General features: G+C 31.8%; 2 protein-coding genes across 3 annotated transcripts in view; one reads left to right on the top strand and one right to left on the bottom strand.

The window, feature by feature from the left end:
• The window catches only part of LOC139516814 (uncharacterized), a 30,658-nt gene extending 15,599 nt beyond the window's left edge, over window positions 1-15,059 (bottom strand). Inside the window, exons 1-4 of one of the 2 annotated variants that reach the window (XM_071307139.1) lie at window positions 14,962-15,059; window positions 14,618-14,655; window positions 2,613-2,937; window positions 1,871-1,964 (exon numbers count right to left, since the gene is read on the bottom strand). In XM_071307139.1, coding sequence (XP_071163240.1) covers window positions 1,871-1,964; window positions 2,613-2,930 — 412 coding nt within the window. In that variant the 5' untranslated portion in view covers window positions 2,931-2,937; window positions 14,618-14,655; window positions 14,962-15,059. Of the gene's footprint in view, window positions 1-1,870; window positions 1,965-2,612; window positions 2,938-5,334; window positions 5,474-14,617; window positions 14,656-14,961 lie in introns of those variants that run through there. The other variant, XM_071307138.1, reaches the window with a different exon arrangement.
• A 2,215-nt stretch (window positions 15,060-17,274) lies between these two features.
• Window positions 17,275-26,349, top strand: LOC139516798 (uncharacterized). Its single transcript, XM_071307107.1, has 2 exons — window positions 17,275-17,373; window positions 23,959-26,349. Exons 1-2 carry the CDS (start codon window positions 17,354-17,356, stop codon window positions 25,220-25,222), a joined length of 1,284 nt encoding a protein of 427 aa, XP_071163208.1. The 5' UTR covers window positions 17,275-17,353; the 3' UTR covers window positions 25,223-26,349.
• Window positions 26,350-27,694: the final 1,345 nt, after the last annotated feature.

A 27,694-nucleotide genomic window follows, 5' to 3' on the forward strand; every position in this document is an offset into this window, starting at 1 on the left:
CAAAAACCAAAGCATTTAGAGCAAATCTGACATGGGGTAAAATTGTTTATCAGGTCAAGATCTATCTGCCCAGAAATTTTCAGATGAATCGGACAACCCGTTGATGGGTTGCTGCCCCTGAATTGGTAATTTTATGGAAATTTTGCTGTTTTTGGTTATTATCTTGAATATTATTATAGATAGAGATAAACTGTAAACAGCAATAATGTTCAGCAAAGTAAGATTTACAAATAAGTCAACATGACCAAAATGGTCAGTTGACCCCTTAAGGAGTTATTGCCCTTTATAGTCAATTTTTAACCATTTTTTGTAAATCTTAGTAATCTTTTACAAAAATCTTCTCCTCTGAAACTACTGGGCTAAATTAATCCAAACTTGGCCATAATCATCTTTGGGGTATGTAGTTTAAAAAATGTGTCCGGTGACCCGGCCATCCAACCAAGATGGCCGCCACGGCTAAATATAGAACATAGGGGTAAAATGCAGTTTTTGGCTTATAACTCAAAAATCAAAGCATTTAGAGCAAATCTGATGGAGTGAAATTGTTAATCATGTCAAGATCTATCTGCCCTGAAATTTTCAGATGGATCCGACAACCGGTTGTTGGGTTGCTGCCCCATAATTGGTAATTTTAAGGAAATTTTGACGTTTTTTGTTATTATCTTGAATATTATTATAGATAGAGATAAACTGTAAACTGCAATAATGTACAGCAAAGTAAGACCTAAAAATAAGTCACCTAAGGAGTTATTGTCCTTTATAGTCAATTTTTAACAATTTCATTGTAAATTTTTACTAACATTTTCCACTGAAACTACTGGGCCAAGATCATTATAGATAGAGATAATTGTAAGCAGCAAGAATGTTCAGTAAAGTAAGATGTACAAACACATCACCATCACCAAAACACAATTTTGTCATGAATCCATCTGCTTCCTTTGTTTAATATTCACATATACCAAGGTGAGCGACACAGGCTCTTTAGAGCCTCTAGTTTTTTATTGTATATCTAAGCTAAAAAGCTCTAAACACTTTAGCACATTATACTTCAGCTACTAATTTCTGTTGGAAGTGGAATTTGGAGTACCCTGGGAAAACCATTAACTTTTGACAGGAAAATAGCAATTCTAGTCAATTAAGAGTCAGATGCACCTTGCCAAGGGCGGGGTTTCAACTCACAACCTCAGTGTTGACAGCCTAGTTGTCACTGCAGATGAACTACCTAAACCACTCTACTGCAGTCTAAGCTAGTGTTATATCTGTTGTCCCTCTTTTCATTGGCATACTGTTTTAGTTAAAAATGCATGTTTTTATACTCCTAGTTTAACATAATTTCAAACATGAGGCAGTTTTCCTCAAACCAAATTAACCACTGTGTAAAACATACATTATAATGATTAAATTAAATGTTCATAAAATATTAGTGGTATTTAAATTATGGGTTAAAGACATGGAATGGATCCATTTACTTTTGAAACTTGGGGTTGCTTAACTTGCTTATGCAAATACGCAGCGGAATAACAGAACAGAATGCCATTCTTATTTTTGCAAATTTCTTCAGCTTTGAATGTAATTTTCAGGGTAATGTTTTCTGAAATTGTTTGTCTATTCATTGGTTTTTGTCATAACATATTCATTTTCTCTTTGAAAAAACAAGCTTTCAATTTTCCCTTGGGATCTTGTGCCTTTTATTTTGTATGACATACATCTATGATAAAAGAAGATGAGAGATATTGTGTCAACTAAACAGTCTAAGGTAAGGTCCTGGTGTTGTTTATTTGGATTTTTTATTTCTGAAACTGTCTACATTTGTAAGAAAATGTATTATCTGATGTCTTTAGTGGTTCTTTAATTTACTATTTCAACATACCTCTTAACCTTTCAATGGTCTCTGTAACCCAGGAATCATTTTCTTTCGTAAACACAATTTTTCTAGCTTCTTGTAATACTGCAATTTGTGGAATCTATTACAAAAATTTAATAAATCTAAACTATAAAACTTATTTAATGACAAAAATACAGAATAATAAAAATCAAGAATGGAAATGGAGAATGTGTAATTAAAGAGACAACAACCTGACCAAAAAGAAAGTTGGTTTTGTGGTAATGTTCTAGCCCCAAGTGCAGCTTGTGAGTGAGGCCATATGGTCAAGTTCTATCTAGTTCAAAGACTTGAAAATTGGTGTGCTTTCCTGTTAAGCAAATTCCTGCATTTTGGAGTTAGTGCATACATGGCCAATTCAGAATTAAAATAAAAAAATATTTGTGTGGATGGGTATAAACGCCTACGACCATTATCTTAATCATCTCTGACATCTTTGATAAAAAATATATTGCATTGGACCAAATTAATCTTCATTAATGATCATGTTTCAGATCAAATCTTAACAATTCATCTATGACAAATCCATGATCTTATTAGTTTAAGATTATTCAGACTGAAAAATATTGTTACCTTTTTAAAAAAAATGGTAAAATGTTGACTTTATAACATTACAAAGAATATGCGTGTACCACACAATTATGTAATATGAGTAATAATTTTTTTGATTCCTTCTGTTTTAAAGAAGGGTTGAGTTAAGTGTTAAAATAACAAAAATGTTTATACATACATCTTTCTCTTCTATACCATGAAGTAAAAGAACTACTGAAAGCTGCTGTTTCCTTTGGGATCTCTCTAGACCTATTAGTAATTCTAGATTGCACCAGCTACTTTGCATGGCATTCTTAGTGATGAATAGGAGTGTCTTATCAACTTTATCCACCAATTCTGTTAAACTAGACAGGAAAATTTGTCCTGGTTGTAATTCATCTTGGGTAAGGATGCTTATGTCTTTAAAAACTTCCAATTTTGGAAGGATTTCATCAAATACCAGTTGTTGATCATCAAGTTCATTACTGTGAGAAAGAAATACTTTTATGGCAGTCATTCTTTTCCTGAAACAAATTTTAAAAGTACATTAACTATCTTTTGTGGTGTTGGGGGCATTTCATCATACCTTATCGGTACAGTCATGACAAGATGCTGATCCTTTACTTTGAAAAAAAATGGGGGCCGCCAGTCCTAAAACTAGATAAATTTTGAGTATTTGAAGTACAATCAGTAAAAATTCTAGATACCATAAATGAAGCATTAAGGGGAGCACCATGCACCCTAAATTCACCCCAGCAACTGTGTAGTATAAAATTAGATTATTATCACTTTACATGTTTTATGACAGGGAAGCTTATTTGAAGAATTCACAAACATTTGATGTTTCAATTTCAAAAAGGATAAATTACAAATTACAAATGTAATACATAGATATAGGAAGATGTGGTGTGAGTGCCAATGAGACAACTCTCCATCCAAATAACAATTTAAAAAGTAAACCATTATAGGTTAAAGTACGGCCTTCAACACGGAGCCTTGGCTCACACCGAACAACAAGCTATAAAGGGCCCCAAAATTACTAGTGTAAAACCATTCAAACGGGAAAACCAACGGTCTAATCTATATAAACAAAACGAGAAACGAGAAACACGTATTTATTACATAAACAAACGACAACTACTGTACATCAGATTATATGTATATTAATATATCAATAAACATGTTTATTACCCACCCTATTTTTGCACCTGTCCCAAATCAGGAGTCTCTGGACTTTGTTAGTCTTGTATGGTTTTTAATTTTAGTTCATTTATATCTTTTAGATTTCAGTATGAAACTATTTTCACTGAACTAGTACACATTTTTGTTTAAACATGTTAAAGGCAAGCTGAAGCCTGCTCTGGGTGACAGATTTTCTCGCTGTGTAGAAGACCCATTCATTGCCTTCAGTTATTGTTGTTGTCTCTTTGACACATTCCCCATTTCCATTTTCAATTTTACTAGTAATACATGTATATGATATATTGTAAATAAAAACCAGACTACCTTTGGTCATTACTTTTCACATAGATGTAATCTATGGTTTTCAAAACAATTATTATTTCATTCCATATATTATATTAAACATTTTCTTTTACATTGTGAAAAATACTCAACTAAGAGGGACATATTTTACCATAAAGTTTCAAATATAATCGTTGATCCTACAAAATTTCAAAAACATGAAAATAATATAATCTTTTTATTAAATAATAATTCATACACAATCCTAAAATTAACTTCCTCTTTCATCTCAGACAGTTTGAACCTGCGTAAAGCAGAACAAACTCTATAAAATTGCTAATAATCATTGTTCATAATATTACATATTAATATTGTCATTATTTTCAATACTTAATATGTTTGACCAACTATGTAATTGATATATTTTTTTTTAATCATTTACTGTTGATGATATTGATATCGTTCGATGATATTGTTCTAAATATGCCTAACGTGACGGTACCCGAATTGCACCTATTTTGACAGTTTTTTCACCTACGTTTTTTTATGATCAAGAAATAAATGTCCTTAATGTGTTTATTTTGTAGCCCTATCCTTTTTTATTGTATAGGTACACTAATTTAATTTTTAATCCATATTGAGTCATAAAAAAATTGGTTTGAATCAACCTCCAAACTATCCATGATTCTGTAATGAGGAGTACCCAAATTGCATCCATGCTTAAATTCACATCGTCAAAAGTCTAATAACCGAGCTTTTGTTTAATTTCTTCAAATATTTTGAACAATTGGATATTAGTCCATGCTTACTCTTCATATTTTACGTAATGGATACTTATAATATATTGTATTTGCTAATTTTAAAAAGATGACGTTTTGATGATGTCGCATGATGACGTTTTCGTACATTTTGCTTTTTCAGTAAACAGTCCATCTGTTGATAAATACTGTGAACGTTCAGTGTATATCTAAATATGTTACCTATGTTGAAAGACGTGCATAGTATCAAATCATAAAAATACAAATTGTTTAGTCTCTAGGAAATCTTGTAAGATTTCCGTTGTTGTTTTTTTCTAAATAGGTGCAATTTGGGTACTCGGTGCAATTTGGGTACCCTTACGTTATTGATATTCTATGCATTATTACTATTTGTATACCAGTTGTGTGGGCCATTGCCAATTATTGTAATTGTGTTTGTGCCAATAAAATATTTGTATTTGTATTAAAACAATGTACCAGTAAGGATTTTTTTAACTGTTTATCCACTTCTAAAATTTATAGCTTGAAAAGTTAAAATGATGTTTCCCAAATTGTCATTTATCTAAATAATCTTTCATTTATAAAGGATGTTTAGAAGAATGAGATCATGAATCGCTTTTAGGATCTGAAAAAACGAAGTAAAAAAAAGGGGCAGGGGAAATACAAAAACAGAATATGTGAAATGAGCAACCAACTCACCACTGCAGACAGTGCAATGATCAGATGATATCTAAATATTATCTTGTTGTTCTTGTGTCTGTATCATTGTCATTGATCTATTATAAACTTAAACATATCAGTGGTAGTCATGTCATAAATTGCAATGGTATAAATGTGGCTTTCATTTGTCATCATAATGATTTTGCCTTTGTTGGTAAGGCTTCACTAATTGTATTTCTCTCAAGACAAAGTTACAATCTGCCAGACAGATTATACGCCCAGATGAAAGTGAAAGTAAGGTCTGGTTACTTTCGAAATGTAAGTTCAACAGGACACCAGTTGTAAGATGCTGACAGCCTTCCGGACTTTCCCGAAGTCCTTCGTATAACACCGCGGTCGACCTGTGGTTACTGATAAACAAAAAATCACTGATGATAACTGCGGAGCTCAACTGCGAAAGGGCACTAGACAGTCGAAACTAAATCTAATATTCACTTACAAGTCAGGGGCGGATGCAGGAATTTTCGAAAAAGGGGGGGGGGGGGTGCTAACCCAGGGCAAAAGGGGGGGGGTGGGGGGGGGGGGGGGGGGGGGGGGCAAAACATATGTCCCGATACAAATGCATTGATCGGCAAAAATAAAGGGGGGGTGCGCACCCCCGGAACCCCCCCCACCCCCCCCCGCCCCCCCTGGATCCGCCACTGCAAGTCGAGTAATCCCTTTAAATTGATTTGTTTGTGTTGATAATTTATATTTTCCTACTTTTCAAAAGCAAATTATTAAAATTACCCGGTTATTTACCAAGCATTAAAAATTTTGTATAGTAAGTATACAAATCCTTGTATTTACAAAGCCGAAGAAAGAATGCGGCAAAATAACAAATGCACGATATTGTCGACGCCGGCAAATGGAAATTGGCAAAAAAAAACGTATTTTCTGAAATATTTTCCGTCGCTGCAATTATTTGTTCTGCCAAAAATTATCAAAATTTCAGATTCAATAGTTTCAATGATGAGTAATATTACAAATTTAAAATACAAGTACCATATTCTATTCATAATTATGAGAGAAAAAAATCCACGATAATGCCGACACAAGCAATATGGCAATTGCTTTACAAATATTCTATTTTGACAGCTTTTATAAACATAGTTATTTATAAAATAAGAGCCGAGAAAATGATGGCATATTTTCTAGTTTACTGGCGCAGGAAAAATAGCCACTGCTTTATCAAATCGTACTAAATCGATAAAACATGCTCATCATGTTTGTCTTGAAGTTGTCGCCATTTGTTACCCTATCTAGGAGGTAAGTAGCCGGCTTAATTTTTTTTCAGTTTTTTCATGACTATACTTCACTTGTTTTTCCAACTTGTTATTCTACTCTACTAGACTAAACCTGTCCACGAGATAAGTAGTACTCGACTCAGTATTGTCAAAAGGTTTAACTGCTGATGTTATACCGAGACCGTTCAATTTAAATTCTACTTTCAAGAGCAACCCGAGTTAATAAAATCGAAGTCGACCGAACGGATTGATTTCCAAGTTTATGAACTTCGGACCCTGCTTTGAAGTATTGATTGTTTTCTGTGGAACAGTTCGACAGCTATTTATTAAACATAATTTTAGACTGGGTTCTAGTAAGGATTTGGGGTCATTTGTATATTTCTATACAAATCCTTGGTTCCAGCTATTCATAATCAGTCACCTTCTGATATTTGAACATTTATCTAGACAGGAGAAACAGTCTAATACAGTTTTATGGCTATCTGTAAAAATGAATTATATTATAGGTTGAGACAAACAATTTGGTATAATGATAACTGCTTTTTTTTTTTTTTTTAATTATTCATGTTTTAAAACTCACCGGTCGACAATATAACCACACAATTATATTCCTTCAACGGTGGTTTACGTTTAATATAAATAAATGTTCACTTAATATGACCTGTTCTAGTATTTAACTCCCGAAATGATCCGGAAAACCAGGCTATCGTGGATTTTCGATTTCCAAAAAATTGCACATGTATAGTTGCCAAAAACTTTAGACAATTTCAAACAAAACAAAACTAGTCTGAAGTACTGTTTTATATTTTCGGCCAAAACTTAAACAGCTTCGATAAAACAATACATCTAGAAGGTTTGTTTTCTTCTGCATGCTATGGAATACAAAAAAAAAGATTATGACTATGGATCTTTTCATTCCCAAAAGCTACTTCAATAGGTGTTTTACAAACTGTGAAAATCTATACATTTAAATTTTCACGTCTAAATATATCTGATGAACGTACTAGGCTAAGAAAAGTTCCAAAAATGAATAAATAAGAAAATGAATGGTAGCTAGTATTTAGAAAAGATATTGATTGATGAATTGTTGGTGTTTAAAGCCACTTTCTGCACTATAAGCTATATCGTACGCGTGGTTATCAGTTTTTATTGGTGTCGGTAGCCGGAGTGCCCGGAGAGAAACATATACCTTCGACAGGAAAAATAAACAATTCAAGTTAATTATTAGTAAGATTGGAGTCGAATGAACATGACACGTACAGGGATTAAAATTTCGATAATTAACGCCCAGTGGCATGTATTTCATACATGGTCACACGAGAACAAATTAACAGTATATATGAAGGTATGTCTTGTAATAGAAGCCGTCCGGGAAAAGGGGTCGGGGAAATTTGGACTGCCACTGGGAAGTGAGGGTTAATTGGATAGGGACAGAAAGTTTGTCTTGCAACAGGGCACTTACGGACACCTCAAATAGTGGTAACAAGGATTCTTGGCATACAAAGATCGACCACGTTCGGGGTTAGAACTCACAGACTTTCAAATAGAAAATACTTATGCAGTTATATGATTATTTAAGTATCGTTTTTAGCGTTTAATATAAAATAAGGAGAGGTATCAAGGAATTAATCTGTTATTGTGGAACAAAATCTGAAGGTTTTAACAGATCAGCCAATTATTGTTTATAAAAGATCATTATAATTCTGATAATGCCTTAGAAGTCGGTTTTTTGTTTTATTCAATTCTGATAAAAGCTTGCAAAATCGAAAGAAACTTGTCGGCATTGTATGTATGATACATTTATAACTAGAGGCTCTAAAGAGCATGTGTCGCTCACCTTGGTTTATATGCATATTAAGCAAAGGACACAGATGGATTCATGACATAATTGTGTTTTGGTGTTGGTGATGTGTTGGTAGATCTTTCTTTACTGAACAATTTTGCTGCTTACAATTATCTCTATCTATAATGAAATTGGCCAAGAATGTGACAGTGGAAAATATTTTGTAAAATTTTACAAAAATTACAAAATTTATTTAAATTGTAAAACATTGACAATAAAAGGGCAATAACTCCTTATGGGGTCAATTGACCACTTTTGGTCATGTTGACTTATTTGTAGCTCTTACTTTGATGTACATTATTTCTGTTCACAGTTTATTTCTATCTATAATAATATTCAAGATAATAACCAAAAGCTGCAAAATCTTCTTAAAATTACCAATTTAGGGGCAGCAACCTAACAACTGGTTATCCGATTCATTTGAAAATTTTAGGGCATATAGATCTTGACCTTATAATTTTTTTCCCCATGTCAGATTTGCTATAAATACTTTTATTTCAGAGATATAAGCCAAAATCTACATTTTACCCCTATGTTATATTTTTAGTCATGGCGGCCATCTTGGTTGGTTGGTCGGGTCACCGGACACCTCTTGAAACTAGATACCTCAATGATGATTGTGGCAAAGTTTGGTTTAATTTGGCCCAGTAGTTTCAGAGGAGAAGATTTTTGTAAAAGTTAACGACGACGGACAACGGACACAGGACGACGACGGACGCCGGACGCCAAGTGATGAGAAAAGCTCACTTGGACCTTCGGGCTAGGTGAACTAAAACTTGTTTTGATATGAAAAATTAAATTTTTATAGAAGCGAAATTACCCCTAAAGACTCCGATTTAACATCGCAAGAGATTTTCATGTCAAAGTCAAAAGCCATAATTATGATAAACATAATTTGAGGAAATCATTTGGACAAGTAATGGGTCAGTAAATAGCTTAACCGTTTCTGCACTAGCCCTACAAATTGCAAAAAAAAAATAAAAATGTGTATGTCTAAATCTGACCGTTGGGTTTCTCGCGTTTGAATCATTAAGCATGTTCTAATGTTGTTCATATCCATGTTATTGGGACAACAATGGTGGATAGTTGTCTCATATTGCAATGTTACATCTCTCTCTCCATGGGTTATTATTCCTACCAAATTCGTAAAAACATTCGCTGTTCCCTGATATTACAGCCCACATATAAATTATGTGACGTGAACTTGCACTTTCAATGCGGAAAACGATACCATACGTATGATGAGAACAAATATGACATTATTGTTTGTATAGAATAAATCTATGTAGATATTACACTTAACATATGAGGAAAATGAAATATTAACACGGAAGAAAGAAGACGCTTGATTTTCATATCGGTTATGTCTTCTTGACCTTTTTCAACACGATGTCCTTAAAATATTTCAGAATGACAAGAAGAAAATTCTTTTTTTTGTTTAATTTCTACTTCTTATCTAAACACAGATAAACTACCAGTTCGACATCTTTTTATCATATATCTCTTATAATATTGTCGATTTTTCATAATGTTTGATTATGTTTGTATTTACCATAACCAAAACTGGTTTTTTGTCTGTTTTGCAAATAAAGAATTATTATTTAATACTGAAACTTTAAATAGATAATATACATATCCTTACATCAAGTACATGTACTGATATCCTATCAAAATATAAAAGCTTTAGATCTGATCCACGATATTTAAATGTGCACATCACGCGCTTAAAAAAAAAAGTATACGTCATTTTTCCGCAGGACATACAAATAATTATCATCTACAATATCGTCTCACTTAAAGTTAATTTTTTCAAACAACCAATTAAGATGTTATATATAGAAGAAGTATGTACAACTGCCTAGGCATGCGGCTTAATGATGTTTTCTCTCTCATTTGTCATAAATACACCAATTTCTTGTATCCTGATGGTAAACCACCGTGTTGTATATACCCGGTTCAGATGTTATCTTGATAAACGATACACTGTACGTTAACCTGTATATGTCCTTCTTCCGTTTTTAAAACATGTCAAACATCAAAACAATCTTTTTCGATATTTTTTTGTGTTATCACATTTATAAAATTTACATATAAGAGTGTGATGTATATCGATGCAAGCAGTTTATCTTATAACAATTGATTAAACAACTAATGTGTTCTACTTTCAATTTGTCAATCTATTTTTGAAATATATTAACATAGTGATTATCTTACCCCTGTAATAATGAAACGTAATGTACCTTACTTTAATTGATTTAAATTTTTATTTTTTTACTTTTTGATTTATTATATATATTATCCGCCACGAAATTCTCAATCCATTTAAATCTGAAAGCAAACCCAGTAATTCCTCGAGTAATTCCCAATTTCTGGTAAGGTTGCCAAAACTTTATACATTAAATACTTCAATTTAGTAGAAGGTCATCTCGTATTCTACAACAAGTCAATCAACTGTTGTACACGCTATCAAAACATGATATTGTAATTTTTTTAAATCTATATACAGGCCTAAATATATACATTAGTCTAAATTATAAATGTGTATTTCAACGAATGTTCACTGGCATGGACAAGAAAAGTTCCACTGGACAATGACAATGCAAATTGACTCAAAATGTTTTATATCAATAAATTATAGGAACACACGCAATTATTAAGGAATTTTTTTATTTTATAACTTTCTGATCTTTCGTTCACATGAGAGCTTATCACTAACACTATTCCGTGAATACAAATTCTATATGAGTGAATATGACACTATCAGTGCATTTCTTTCTAGCCGGCACAAATAATGCAAACTACTAAGCGCGCACATGTTTTGATCGTTTGTTTCAAACATACATAAACTTTGACAAACTATGCACTCTCTAGAAATGCGTCTGCAGTTTGTCGTTTGTTAGTACAAACGCTACATTTGTTAGTACAAACGCTATATTTGTTTATAACTTCAACCTTAGATATATATTGAAATCAATCAGGTACAGGACCAATCCAGTATATCTTATTACAACCCTTCGTAATTCATCCATTTTCTATGTGCATATATTTAGAGCTTGTATAACTCTGTGAATGATACATTATTTCTTCTTTTGTAGCGTTTAGCAAACGATAACAAACGACGCACAACGTTTACAAAATTTTGGTTAGAAAGAAATGCACTCTATAACTCTATGAATAAAATTGAGAAGTCTTTCTAACCTAAATTTTGTAAACGTTTTGTAAACGTTTTGTAAACGTTTTGTAAACGTTGTTTGGCGTTTGTTATCGTTTGCTTCAAACGCTACAAAAGCATGGGTCCTTTTTCAAAAATCTCATAACTGTTGCCTTGATTTAGCCAGTTATTCTTTTATAACTGTGATACGTTTATTACAATATGATAGACACTTGGGCGAAGATTTCACTGCATTGTTTGTTTTTTTGTAGATTGTTCCAATCTTTTGTTATGATTTTACTAAAATTCAAGATTGAAGATAGAAAAAAATATAGCGTTTGTACTAACTAACTATGAACGATAAACTGTAGACTTAAGTCGTTTGCATCGTTCGTGTAAGAAAGAAATGCACTCTATATCAGAGATTTTTGTTGTTGAAATGTGCGTGATAAGCCAATGCATTTTCATGATAAAATATTACAAATTTACGACAGTATATCAACTGTTTTATTTTTATAGAAAATGTTGTCCGTTTATACACTGTTTTACTTAGATTGTATAGCAAAGTCAACGTGTTTGAAGAAAAACTATATAAAAAAGCAAATATCTTGCAACTATCATGAATTATTGACGATATATTATTTTTTAATCAGAGGCAAATTTTACAAGCATAATGAAAACATAATTTCTGAAATGTTTACCTCAAAATTTCGCATCAAATTAAACCCTATTGTAGCAATATCAACTTTCTGTTCATTCCTAATGAGTTTTTAAGTAAACTTAAAATGTGTTCAGAAACTGTGATAAAATATTACATAAAATAAAGCCATATTTCTTTGCAAATGAGAAGTTTTTTTGTAAGAGAATATATCGCGACATCGTATACAAATTATTGAACAGACATTTATTCTGAATCATAGATATCTCAAATTAATACCAAATCGTGAAAAACGCACACAAGTTCACCTATAAATGGTAAATTAATGTATGTAAACCGAAAAATGAACATTTGGTGTCGCTGGCTATAAAAACTGATAAAACAATCAATTGATGTCCGTTGCAGGATCACATATAAAATTGTTTTACCGATTCGCAAAGAACAACGACCAAATATTTTACGGATTCCAAATATCAATCCACAGAAGGGACTTTTTGATTTGAATTTTCCTTGGAGTTCAGTATTCTTATTATTTTACTTTTCACACAATGACTTGAAGTCTTTGTTATGATATGAATAATATTAGAAAAAAATGAAAAATGTTCTTCCAAAATGAAAAGAAGTCATCATAAATATGTATAATTAAAACGTATAATCTTTTGATATTTTTCTTCTTTTAAATATATATATTATCATATAAATGCGAAAACGGACACTAAAGGATTCGACAAAGAAACCTTGGCTAGCAGCAAAATATTTTTAGATCCGAATCAGCCGTATTTGTTCTACTAGTTTTTAGTTATACATCAAAGATTTCAATGAATATCGAAACTAAAATGAACATTCTAATCTTGTGGTATATATTTGTATAGTTTATCAAGGACATGCTTTCAAAAACGTCACGTTAATGGCGGCTATTCCTTATCATATTTGTATTATAAAATTCATGGAGCATATCAGAAAATATGAATATTATAAAGACCTTGGACTAAATGTATCTATGTGGAAAACGAAACGGTGCAGGAAACTATTAAACATTTAAAAAAAAAACCCACACATTACCAATACGGAAAACGAAATAGTTCGGATGCACGATGAAATAGCTAAATCAAAAGCGATCAGGACTTTTTTGATTGCAATATGAGGCCTATGGAATGTTCAGACATTTCAAAACGGTGAGATTGCAATAAAGTAGAAGTAATTCTTATTAAAAAAAATCTAAAAAAATAAATAAAAATAATACAACTACAACACAGACAACTAAGCAGGACTGTTTTGACCTCATGCTAATTTCGATATTAAGAAATACAAAAATCGACTATAAATGATAATGGCATAATCATTTTAAAATTCTGTTTATGAAGGCATATACGTTGAATAAGAGTTATAAAAGAAGTAAAAGCAACGGATTTGATTCGTTTTAACCAGCAACATATCAATAACAGCCGCACCTGGTCGTTGAATACGTCCGTATTATAATCTTAATATTGACAAGGAATGAATTAGAATATTGTAGAAGTATTCAATAAAATTGCCAAGGAGAAAAAAAACTTGCATGTGTGTATAAAAAAAAATGCCTTAAATTAAACAGTAAAACAGTACACAAATTGCATCAAATGTGACTTCAAAAAACCAATAACTCTGGTATGACATACTTGTATCAGACTATTTTAAAATAGAAAATAAACTCATCATAGATACGATGGAGCTTACTTTCCCAAATTCAACGACAAAAATATTCTTGAAGTGAATGATCCCAGAATACTGCATCAAAACTAATGGTTATCGTTCCATAACTGAGAAACAAAAAAGGGTTTGTTTTTTTAAATAACAAATTTAAGTCACCTTTTACCATATACAAGATTAAAATCAAGTTTCAATTCAATCTGTCGAAGAATACTCGGAACAATGCCTTCAATCTGACTGTTAAGTCACGTAGCTTTTGAACGACAAACTGAAAGATATGTTCATGATGAAATTTTTACAAAATCATAATAGAACTTATGATTTGTTTCATTAAGTGGTGTAACAGAAGCTAGTATCTGTGTGAAAATAAATCATCAAGGAAACCTTTTGTACGCCGTTTAATGCAAAGACTCGCCAGTCACCACGCCAATCTATTCCTTGGGGTAGAAATTCCTTAGTGTTTCGAACAATTCTATTATTATGGGAGATTTTCATATGACCTAATTAAAATTTAAAAAAAAATGTAACTTCCAAAAAGCACAAAATATTTTGATCATTAATTCTTGTAGAGTGACATTAAACTGTCTTAAAATATCCCTAATGTACACAAAACATATTTTTTTATGTCTATAAGTGTGTCCTAAACAAACCCGCCATGTCACCAAGATCAGTGCATAAATTAAATAATAGTTACTTACCTTTAATCTTTGTACATTTCTCTACTATGTATAATGACCTGAAGATATTGAAAGAATAAAAATGATTTTACAGAAATTTTCATGAATAGAATAAGATTGGGAATTTCCTATTCATATGTAGGTTATATAAGCACGAGTGTACTAGCATATGCAATATATGTAGGAGTGAACACACGGAAACATAACATAATGTGAGGGTTGCTATAATACTGAAATCTTTAAGTCATTATGATTATCTTTTTCTTTTTTCTGAAATGAAAAGTAAACACAATTTTTTAATTTCCTTCTTTTTATTTATTTATCCAAATCTTAAGATTTACATATTTTGTCAAATGTGTACTCACCTATCTTAATGATTGTACGTGAAAAATCTTTTTTTCCTCTAAATTAAAAATAAAAATTGAAAAGAAAGTGTCAAAGTTCAAAATATACGCCTTTCATAAGTGAAAATATTTCAATCTTGCGTTCTTTTATATCTCATTAAGTTTTGTAAGTGCAAATGATGAAGATGAATAGAACATATATATATATATAACCAAGGAAATAGAAACAAGAAGTTGTAAACAATATGTTAAAATAAATACTTCGATTTGAAAGGACAGTCTAGTTGTACAAATCCAGTATGATTATATGGATTGGGTATTTTGTTTTGTTTGATTGAGGACTTTTTTTTTATCTTTAAGTTGGAAAATAGGATATAACTATGGAATTGATAATCCATCCATTTCAAATCATATTATGAAAACATATAACTGAAAAATATAACCCTCAACTTAACAAGTTACCAATCTGGATATTCAAAAGAAACTTTGTATCTACTGGGTAACCACTTTGTTGTCGTGTTCAATTATTACACTAAACTATTTTGTAAAACTGCAAGTTACCGAAATGAATAAATAAATATATTGTTAAAATTAATAAAAAGATGTATTGTTTTTAACATAGGCAAAATGTGTAGATAGTTAGATGTAATTGCTTGAAGAGTCGGACCCACTACACGTACAGAACTCTCACACATTCCTGAAACTTCAAGATTTAGTTTATATTGATTTCTATTGTTATTATCTTAACGTTTCATTAATATGTTGAATGTTTATTCCTTGAATAAATAGTGAAATGTGGTATTCTTACCAATGAGACAGCTATCCACCAAAATTGAAATGAACTCGATGTAATTAGCAATCATATGCAGAAAGTTAGATCACAAAAATACTGAACTCCGAGGAAAATTCAAAACGGAAAGTCCCTAATTAAATGGCAAAACCAAGAGCTCAAACACATCAAACGAATAGATAGCAGCTGTCATATGCCAGACTTGGTACATGCTTTTGATCTATTTCGTGACAGCCAGATTTTATAGGAGGAGATAGCCGGAGTAACCACCGACATTTGATAGGAAAACTGACAATCCTAGTCAATTAAGATTGGAGTCAAGTGCACCTGCACGAGCGTGGTTCGAACTCACAACCTCAGTGTTAACTGGCTAGTGATTTCCGTAGCACCTACTTTGACCAATGGTCACCGAGGCTCCTTAGTTTTTTTTTAAAGACGAACGCCGCTTGATATAAACTATTTTGAACAAGCTTTTGTGTTCTCTTCAATTAATACTAAATGGAATTATTTAGAAATGCAAAGTTGCGTAAAATATCAGTTTTTCAGAGTCAAAGATCTGCTTACCCTTCCGGAGTACACGATATCACCCCCTTTTTTTGGGGGGGGGGGGGGTGGGTGGTGTTGCTTAGTCTTTGGTTTTCTATGTTGTATCTTCTGTACTTTTATTTGTCTGTTTGTCTTTTTATTTTTAGCCATGGAGTTGTTAGTTTATTTTCAATCTATGAGTATGACAGCTCATCTGGTATCTTTCGCCCCTCTTTTAATGTACATACCTTGTCCTATCAAAGCGGAAAAGGAAATTTTGCGGTAAAATGTAAAGTATGTTTTTGCTTGTGTACGTATAATCTTATGTAATTGTAAATTCCACGTACTATCTATATGAGGAAAACGAATAAAATACAACTGATATTTCCAGGAGATTATAACTTTTTAACTTTTTGCAACATGAGATCTTTAAATAAATATTTATAACGATTAGAGAAAAATTCCATGTTTCATTTGTTCTTTATCACATGACAAAATAAGATTACTAGTTCGACATTCTATGTCATTTGAAGAAAATTTATAGAAAAACAAAATTCTGATAAGACTCATATATCATATAGCATTTACAGTTTATATTTTAATACCCTGCATTATACAGAAGCATTTTGGTCTGTCCTTAGTTTGACTGATGGACAGTGTAAATCTGTCATCTAAATACAAATATAAACAGAGTTTCACAAATGATTAACTCATTTTTTTCTATTTTGGCTATATATAATAGATGTAAGTACTGATTAGGTTACTGGTATATTTAAAAAAAAGATTGACTGACATACGGATCAACAGACCGAAAAAAATCAAAGAGTCTCTGCAAGTTTTTACTGTAGATGGGACATTTGAATAATATATGTGTTCTATGATACAGTTATTGACCTTTTGTGTTTAATTTCAATACAACGGATGTGGCGAATCATATTTCCCTTGAAGTACTATTGAGAAAATGTAATTATGTGTTATTGCATAGTATCCGTATTTAATACTCGACAGCTGGCCTAATATATAACTTAATTGGGTTTTCCAATTTAAATACATACTGGAAAGAAGTACGATTGCCCTTACATACTATTTGACAGGTGTATGAGTGCACACACACAAAAGTAAGATATGTATTTTTTGTTAGTTTGAGGATGATCAGGGTATTTCTTTTTTAAAGTCTAGATTCATATTTTGGGTAAATATTATCATTTTCAATCCTTTTTTCTTATGAAATCATATATGATTTGGATTACAAACATCTATAAATTAAACATACTTACTCGCTTATAAAATATCTTTTATTATTATATTTAAATGTTTTAATGTTAAAGTGAAACTGAAAGTACAAAAATGTACGCTTGGCAGTTAGACATATTGTATAATCCTAAGTTCATTTAAATGACTGAAACTTGCTTATAATGAAAAGAATAAACGATGAATACATTTAACCCAAGACAAAAGAAACAAAATATTGAAATGAAAACACCGCGCGTTAAAATACTATTAAATACATACATGTAGAGCGAAAGGAAAGCCTAATTTATTGAAATTATCCAGGCTATGGTCTTGGGATTTTCCAATTATGTGTTATGTTTTATTAAAGACTTTGAAGGGTACACCCTTCTATATTTTTAAAGAACTATATAAATTTAAGATTATTTATACCACCTACATTTGTATGTCTAAACAAAAGAAGTTGTTATAAGGAATGGACAATAAGACATTCATACTGGGCAACATTTACATCGTTATGCAAATAAATACACTTAACTTTAATACTTGAAGTTTGCTTATGTACACATTAATGTTTATAATTGGAAAGTAACGATCTAGAATATTCAGCACGGCAAAATCTAAAACACGCTTTTGAAAAACCAAGAGCACAGGAAAATTATTTATACTGGATCTCAAAAGAGGGGCGAAAGATACAAGAGGGACAGTCAAATTTGATTTTGCCATGTGATTATGGACTTTCCAATTGGATTTTCCTCTGAGTTCAGTATTTTTGTGATTTTACTTTTTACCCATAGATTGAAAATAAACTGACACCGTTATGGCTAAAAAATAGAAAAAAGACAAACAGACAAATAATAATACAGAAGACATAGAACACTAAGGACTATGGGTGATTTAAGGTTCTGCGGAACACATATGGCACACATCGTGTTACTTATGTTATAAAAACCCGGTAGGTCACATTCGTGAAAAGGGAATGGGATTGTAGATACGACATAAGGAACATATCCAATATCAAACGGTTATTCCATAACGGTCAACCAACTCGTGATGGCGTCCGTAAAATTTTCGAAGGGATGATTTCGACTTCACCATTTGGAACACTTGGTTTAAAAGCTTTCTTGTGAGCAGCAATCCTCTATCAAGAAAATCATGATGGGAAATATAACTCCAGGAATATCGTATCAATTCGGAGATACCTACTCCGTAAACAGGCGCTGCTGGAATGATGCTACATAGGAATGGAAAGTTCACAATTTGGAAATGAAATCATCTCTTTTGTCGTAAAGTTTTGTTTTAAATCGACCAAAATTTCTAAATGTAAGTCAAGATGTGAGTCAGGCTTAAAAGAGGGGCGAACGATACCATATGGATATGGATATTCAAACTCATAGATTGAAAATAAACTGCCAACGCCATGGCTAAGCAATAAAAAGACAAGCAGACAAATAATAGTACACAAGACACAAGACTAGCAACACGAACTCCTCCAAAAACCTTACTCTATCTGTAGTATCCTTTAGCTCTAGTTCGATGGGATAGATTCGTTCAATATAGTCACAAAATTTTGTATTAATTAGAGAACATCATCTATATAGCGGAACAGTCACAGTGATACCTTCAACGGAGCTAACTACACTTACACCTTACTGTAATTTAAAGATGTTTTTATCTTGATTTTTATTTTGATTAATTTTGCCTTATTTTACTGATAAATATTTGATTTCGTTACCTTGTTGCAAATATCCAAATAAAACAAAGGAGTTGTAGTATGATCGCCAAATCCAAAGCTGTCCACACAAATTCAAATGACTTAGATGTAAGTAATTATATATCCGTACAAGATTTAAAAAAAAAGTTTTTTCTTGATTTTTGTTAGCTCGTCCCTCTTATTGAACATAACACTGAGAATATAAAAACACTACACACACCTTTGACCAACTTATATGCTCTGTAAAGATTAGTTGTGTTTGCTCCACGTATGATACGGACCCTATGAAAAGTTTTGGGTAGATATTATCCGATGATTATATAGTTAACAGTAGCTGAAACATTTCAGCCTGAATCATGAGCGTATGGGGGTTTTAATCCTGATTTGAGCAAATATTTCATTATGTACCATTTTGTAACCAGGTGTGTTGTACTGACGACACTTGATAACAAAGTTAATTTCCATTAGCTTAGTAAAGTATAAGTTAGAGAAAATGTCCTTGTCTTACTGATCATAGCTTTAGTTTAAATATTAGGCTCTTAATTATAATTTCAGGCTACAGTCAATGAATGATGATATATCATAGATTTATTTAAAGGTCTCGAGTGTTTCTTTGTTTACTCTAATAAAACGCTTCAGTTGGGTGCCAATGAAAATTCCATACAGAAGCGGACGCTTATCATGTGGATTTCCAATGTAGACTTATGCTGAATTCAATTATTTTAATTTATGTATAATGTCTATCTTAAAATATACAAATGTACATTGTTTCATGTCGAATTTGAATATATAAATAAATACGCCCCATTATATTAATGACGTTGTTAATGTAAAAAAAAATATTATGCAAGATTGGTGAAGATTACCACAACCCTTTTTTTTTACACCACCTATACACGAGAGGGATCACAAATACTTCGAACACATATCAAATCAGATACGTTGACAGCACAAACATTTTAGTTTTAGGATCTTTCTTTCTACATATTTACAAACATTATCATAGTCTGTTTTAAGCGAAATATAAGCCTTTGTGAATCCGTGTTTTAATACTACAGCTTAAATTAACACTATATTGTAAAATGGTCTATTCTTATAAAAGTGAAAGATAATTTAAATGATTTCTTAAAATGAATATCTGTTCTGAATCTATAAAGTTTCTTATCGAGAAGGCTTGATTTTTGTCAGTCCGTCCCCTTATTTCACTCTTTGAAAAAATCCTGGATCCGCCACTGATTATTAAATTCACTACACTTTTAACAAAAGATTGGACACCACGAAACATTTGTGAAAAACTCTGATGCTCTGAAAAGGTTACCAATTCCTTCTTCTCTAGTGACAACCGAGTTACTCCGAATACATTTTGTTTTAGAGAATATGTGTTATGCAATAGAGATTTGGTTAGTAATACTCATAGTTGTTTTTAGCTATATCATTATAAAAAAAAATAGACAGATGCATGTTTGTTTGGGATTTAATTTCAAATTGGAAAAGAATTGTGTTATCGGGAATGTTTTTCTGACAACACTTAAACAGATGTTCCATCTGTTAGATATGCAAAAGAATGTCCTTGTATTATAATCTTAGTATAAATATTGGGCTAAGTAAGTAACAAAACAATTGTCATCAAGATCTCAAGTTTCTCTAAGTTTCTACTTTTATACAACGCTTAAACTGAATGATCATGAAAATCCACTACAAACTGAAAACAGAGTAATATCAGATGTGTTACAGAACACATATACCTTGTTCTAGATTTCCATAGTACATTTACACTATGACAAAGGTGGATTTTGAAACCATCTAAATGAAGTCTAAATGATTATTTTCAACTATCAGATAAAAAGACAATAACGTAGTTTATTCTACAACTATAGAAACACTTTCAGTTGTCTTTATTTTCAAAATATAGTTAAAAAGTGAAATTTCCTGCAATGACTTTTAATGTCAAGTCAATTATCATCGAAATTAGATGCTCACGAAGGGATGATAGAAAATTCATATGAGTATTAGCATTTGTATAACTATAAGTGAAACAATTTATAGCTGCAGTATTTACAAACGAAATCAATATAAAAAAGACCAACTTGTAAGTAATTGGCACCGCACTGTATAATGTCCAAATAAAAATAGGTGATGTGATAAGACTGACAATGAGTTCAAGATATTATCATTACAGCAAAATGCATTGAGGGTGTAAGTAAAGGTTATATATTTGGCTAGCTTGCTTGTTACCTGAACTGTCGCTCAGGTTTTTTTTCGAAGTTGTCTTAAATAGACTGTTGATTGTCTTTATTTCGTCTTCCGTTTTTTACCTCGTCGTAGTCTTATAAGTTAAAGTATCCCTTTGGTATCTTCCGTCTTCCGTTTATGCATTTTGTAATCACACTATATGGACTTCCTTCACAAGTATGTGGTCCTGAAACCCAAACAGCACACATAGAGTTAGTATAAAGCATTACTGAAATCAAAGTTACATAACGCTGAATGGTCACCATCGCGGATTTTCTTATCCCAGGCATAGATTACCTTAGCCGTATTTGGCACAACTTTTTGGAATTTTGGATCCTCAATGCTCTTCAACTTTGTACATGTTTTGCTTTATAAATATTTTGTTATGAGCGTCACTAATGAGTCTTTTGTAGACGAAACGCGCGTCTGGCGTACTAAATTATAACCCTGGTACCTTTGATAACTATTGGTTCTAAATGGAATCTTTGACAAAATATTTTCAAACTTTTTACAGTATATGTTTATGTCTACACACGTGCTTAATTGTCGCAGCCACAATCCTATTCACATTTATTTTCACTATGACAGCACCGAAGGTGACTTATTGTCGAAGTTTGCTTGACTTAATGATGTAGGTAAATAGGTGAAATTTATTGGTATTTTAAAACAATGTCTATCTACTACAGATCTGACAAAATCGAAAGTATAGTTGATTGAAACTGTTAAAGAAATTATCAACCAATGAAAATCAACAAATAAATCGAGGAAGCCAAACTTGTAATTGATTCCTAACACAGAGTTTTGTCCTTTATTGCTTCGTTTAATAAGTTGAGAATATTTTTTTATGTTTACACTTGGAGATGAAATAAAAGTGGAACATTGTCAATTGACTTTTAGTTTGTGAAAATTACCAAAATAATTTGATACCAAAATATTTCAAATCGAGATCCATTTTTAGTGACTAACTTGAATATGATGGTTGAATGATCGAACATCCTGTCTGATCATGTACAGAAAAATAACAGATGTCAAGTACGCAATGGACAATCATTCATTGAAGAAGACTTGATAACACATTGTCAAACAGAAAAAGGCGACGAGTGACAAATTGTACACCATAAACTATCTAAAGAAAACACAAAATTACTTAGAACCAATAATATTATTATATTTGTTCATTTTCAGTGATAATATGAATTTTCTCTTATTTTGTGCTATTTTCACATTTTTTGATCGGTGCGGGAAACATATTTTTTCTCACTAGTGAAATATCTGTTCTCGGCAAATGATTAGTCGAAATGTTGTATGACGTTAAAATGTTTTGTTTTCTTCTAAATTTTCCTATTGTGACGTCATTCAAAAAGGTGAACATACCTGATGACGTCGCATAAAAGGAACACAATATTCTGAAAATCTGTGAGAACGAAGGATAAAAATCATCAGGAAACAGATTCCGACACTATAACCCGTACATTACGTTATGTCTCCACTCTTGACAGTTTAATTTCAATTATTTAATTATTTAAAAAGCTCGACAAACCTCTCGCTTTAAATGATAAAATATAACTCTCTCGAGTGTAGAAATATCGTAATACACTTGTTGCAGTTTAGGAATCTATATATCTAAAATGAAATGAAGAGAGGTTTCTTACATTCTTTTATTGTACCATACCCCCACAGAAGTCAATGTTTCGATATGCACAAGGCTTTATTACCTTGTTAGATGTCCAGTTAAAACAGATGAAATCAATTTAATTATCTCCCACAGAACACACATATTCTAGATGAACCAAAGGAGAGTCGTGGGCTCTGAAATGCAATTTCCGACATATATTATTTGGCATATTGGTTAATTTTCATGGTGATGATATAGATTACTTGATATAAAAAGACAAGGGTATTCTTTAAGGTCCACATGGTGCCACTCTATCATCAGTCAGTGCTTCGAAACTGGCATATATCTATACAAAACAATGTTCTGAGTTTTCCAATTCATAATATTTTGTCAATGTAATAACACTAAGATAGAAAGTAACCCGTGCGGATTTGGTCACATGGAGGCAGGAGATAAAATCTACTCTTTTGTTTGATTTTTGCCATTTGATAAGGGACTAACCGATTTTAATTTTTCTTAAATTTTTCTTGAATTTGTTTGATAGTTTTTGTTATCTTTAAGAATTCCCGGTGATACGTTTTGTTCTGACGGAAATTGTATCATTCGATATTTAGAAATAAGTTTCTTCCTAAAGGTTAAAGTCGAAAGATTAAGAGGAAAATGTTTGTGTATATCCATATTTCCTTTCTGACTAAATCCAACATAAAAATCATATAAATACTTTTAACCTTTCGTAAAATTTTCCAAAGATATTTGAAAAAAGGAATCTTGAAATGTTTTGACACATTTTAAAGGGAAATATGTCATCTTTTACAAGCTCGAAGTGGTAGCTTAACTGAATACTAGCATCAAGGCTGTTCGATTGGGTTGATATATATTAAATATACAACAATATTGATAATTTATTTACAGTTGTAGTATGGGCTCTCTGCTATCAAAAGAAAGCACTGTTATAAAGGACAAGTATGTGAAGACGAAAGAACAAGAAGCAGACATATCAATAAAGGTTAGCGAGTTTATTGCAAAGATAATAGCAACACCACCTTTAAAATTGAAACTGATTGACATTTACCATGGGATATATGAACGATTATGTGGACCCTGGGGAAGAGTGACTGGCAGCTATGCTGATAGTCTTTCTATGTCCACATCAGATGTTGATATAATATTGGATAACATATCTGTTAATTCAAGCCCTGAAATGACAATGAACAATTCGTGTACCATGGAACTAGTTATTTTTACAGAGGATAATGCTATACCACCGGGATGCTGTTGGCTACGAGCCTACCAAAAAGTTGCTTTTGTGGAAAAATATGTGCCGTCAGATTCAACTTCTTTTCCTTTTGTAAGGGTAAATGGACTGACTAAACAAGTTACAGATGCTGAATGGAATCTTGTAGATATCAAAGGATACAAATGCTTGTCTTGCCGAAATATTAATGAACAGAGGGCGAAGAGTGGTTTAACATCCTTCCCTTTTATTAATCGATTCCTGCCACACTGGATACCACATGGACCAGCATTTAAACAGACATATTTTTGGATATTTGATGTTGATATCGTGGATGCTTTCAAATGTAAAACACTACCTCCAGTGTTACAAAAATGGGCAAAACGAACACGTAAAACATGGCCATCACAAAGCACTATAGAAAAAGCGTTAGAACAAGGTTGTCATGTAATAAGTCTGCCTTCAAAAATTTCTTCTGATGAATTTACAGAGGTTGAGTTTAGACTCGGTTATGGGGCCATGGAAAAGATTCTAACAGAATCTCTTAGTGACTGTCAAAAACAATGTTATATCCTTCTTAAGATAATACTAAAAGAATACATAGAACCACGATTCCCTGGTGAAGATATTGTATCGTCGTATGTCATGAAGATGTTAATATTCTGGATTTCAGAGGAAACAGATTCAGATACTTGGCGTCCAGAGTGTCTTCTTGAATGTTTGGAGATGTGTCTAGGAAGGCTAATTGATTGGATTGAATCTGGTTATTGTCCGAACTTCTTTATTCCCGAATATAACTTATTTCGCACAAAACTTACAAGTATACACTCTAACAATTTTATCTGCTTGATGCGGAAAGTCGTGGATTTAAAATGGAAGGTATTGCTTCATTGTAAAACAATGCAATGGTTGAATTTATACATACAGAGTTTTGGTAGATAGCATTGTATCTTGTACAAAGAACAACTTTATTGAAATGTTGGTATAATGCTCTATATATGTCATTAACTAGACACGTTAGATTGAATAAAAATCCGTCCCTTAAATCTTTATTCTAGAATTCAATAATACTGATGATTACTTGGTCGACAATTTATGTCCAATTTGAAATTTGTTATGGGCGATCGAACACTTATAACAAGACTTAAAACGTCTAATGAAAACGCATGCCTGGATATTTTTCATCTATAAAAAAAATGAAGAAAGTCGGGCAAGTATTTGTTCTCATTAAAAACAAACCCACAAATACATGATCATTCAGATAGAGTATGTCCAGGTAACCAAGAACAATGGTCCAAAATAAATTTTACAGGAAACTGAAACAAGGATGTATGACTTAATTCTTAACTTTGAACCTAAGATAAGATAAAAGAGTCATGTTATCACAAGCGTACACCATTTAATCTCATTTTTGTTCAATACATTTGCTATTCTAATATCGCAAAGCACAGTTTAACCTTCGATACACAGCAAAAGTTAACACTTCATAGCAAGTTCAGACCGTTCCCTATCAACGTGTATAAGTTCGATGTTTTGTTCAAATATCGATTATACTGTGCATTCATATGTAAGAATTAACACAGCTACGATTCCTGAAAGCCGCTACTGAACACCTCAATGTTCTTAAAATGCATTTGTTTCCTTTATTGCACAATATTGCTTGCTGCATCTAGTGAACGTTCAACCGCATATGATTCTTGTCTTTTAATTAGTGCTCTTACAACCTTAGGAGGATTAAATATCAACTATTGTGACAATGCTTATTTTAATGGCGAGAACAAAATTATCTATGGATGTCTGGTATAATTGTATGTTCCTTTGAGGTTGCACTTTGTAAAAATAGTTGTTTCACAAGACACACCACTTGAGAAGATGCTTAATATTCATAGAATATTGTTTTTACCTAACGATGGAATCCGTGTGTCATATCATAGAGAAATGCCTTTTATCAATATAAATACAGTTGTAATTGTTGTAACCGAATTCTCAGAAAAAACGCAACACAATAAAGAGGGAAGAGGGCGGATTTTTAGTACAGCATTTATTTATAACTTACAACTTTAAGATATTCAAAGGTGAGAATTTTCTATTCCAAGATGTAATCGCTAACAAAACTTCGTATATATATTCATTGTATGTTTTTTCAGAAGTGCAATATTCAGAGCTATATTTCCATCTATGTGTAACCTCTGATATTAATATAAAAAGAAATTCTAGGCGTATACATGAACAAATATTGAAGTATTGATTATTGTCTTGACCGGCCAGAAAAAAAAAATCATGTAACAATAAGAAACAATAGAACCTTATAAAGGCAACAGTAGTATACCACTGTTTGAAATTCATAAATCGATAAAGAAAAAACAAGTCCGAGTCACAAACCAAAACTGAGGGAAACGCATCAAATATAAGAGAACAACGGCACAACAGAAACATACCATTGAAATATAACACACACAGAAACGAAGTATAATATAACAATGGTCATTTCCCTGACTTGGTACATGAAGGTTATTTGGTTCAATCCCTCTACGACGATGTTTATGAACTTTGAAGTTTTGCAAAGTTGCTTGATAAAGTTTATGATTATGTCAGTTTTAGATGAATCAATGATGGTACATTAATATTTGGTATGCATTCGATTAAGCGTACGAACATCTCATGTCCAGGTAGATTATTTGGTTTCATCCTTTCTCCATGGGGATTATAACCCAAACCCTCTTTTAGTTGTGGTTCAGTGATTTTGAAACCTCTGAAAAGTTTACAAGGTCAAGTAGTTGAAGGGGAATCTTTGATTATATTTCATTATATGTGGTATACACTCGTAGTGTAATGGTACATTTCAGAACTAGAATTCATTGACTTTGAAATGTTGCATAGTTTTTTTACTTAAAGTGTTGCTATGTCAACTTCAACATTTGCATAATTGAATAAAGGAAGTTCGACCAGTATAATTTTCAGTTTTGAATATTTTCTGTTTTTTTAAATGAGATAGTCGCTACACGTACAGGTTATAACAGTCAACACATTTACAGTAAGTTTTACTTTTTTGAAATTGAAAATGTATTGAAGAAGTACTTAATGCTTATGGCGTACTAAATTATAATCCTGGTACCTTTGATAACTATTATGATGAGTATAAAATCGTCCATTCGTGTTTTTCTTTTTAATCTTTTGAAATTCATTTTTGATTCCATTAAATTAAACAAAAACGACATTTGAATTTAACTGCTCCTTTCGATTTTTAATTTTTTCATTCTTTCATTTTCGCCGATTTTAAACTTGTTTATAATTCTATTTACAGTATATAGCTCTTCATCTTTTATATAAGCTTTTGATTTCAAATATTTTGGCCACGAGCATCACTGAAGAGACATGTATTGTCGAAATGCGCATCTGGTGCAAGAAAATTGG

This window comes from Mytilus edulis, chromosome 3 (genome assembly GCF_963676685.1).
Source record: "Mytilus edulis chromosome 3, xbMytEdul2.2, whole genome shotgun sequence".
Lineage (NCBI taxonomy): Eukaryota > Metazoa > Mollusca > Bivalvia > Mytilida > Mytilidae > Mytilus > Mytilus edulis.

Excerpts from the sequence above, each read along its gene's own strand:
- LOC139516798 (XM_071307107.1), top strand. The coding sequence starts at position 17,354 with ATGAGTGCACACACACAAAA. Across the intron at positions 17,374-23,958 it reads ATGAGTGCACACACACAAAA|TTGTAGTATGGGCTCTCTGC; the intron begins GTAAGATATGTA and ends ATTTATTTACAG.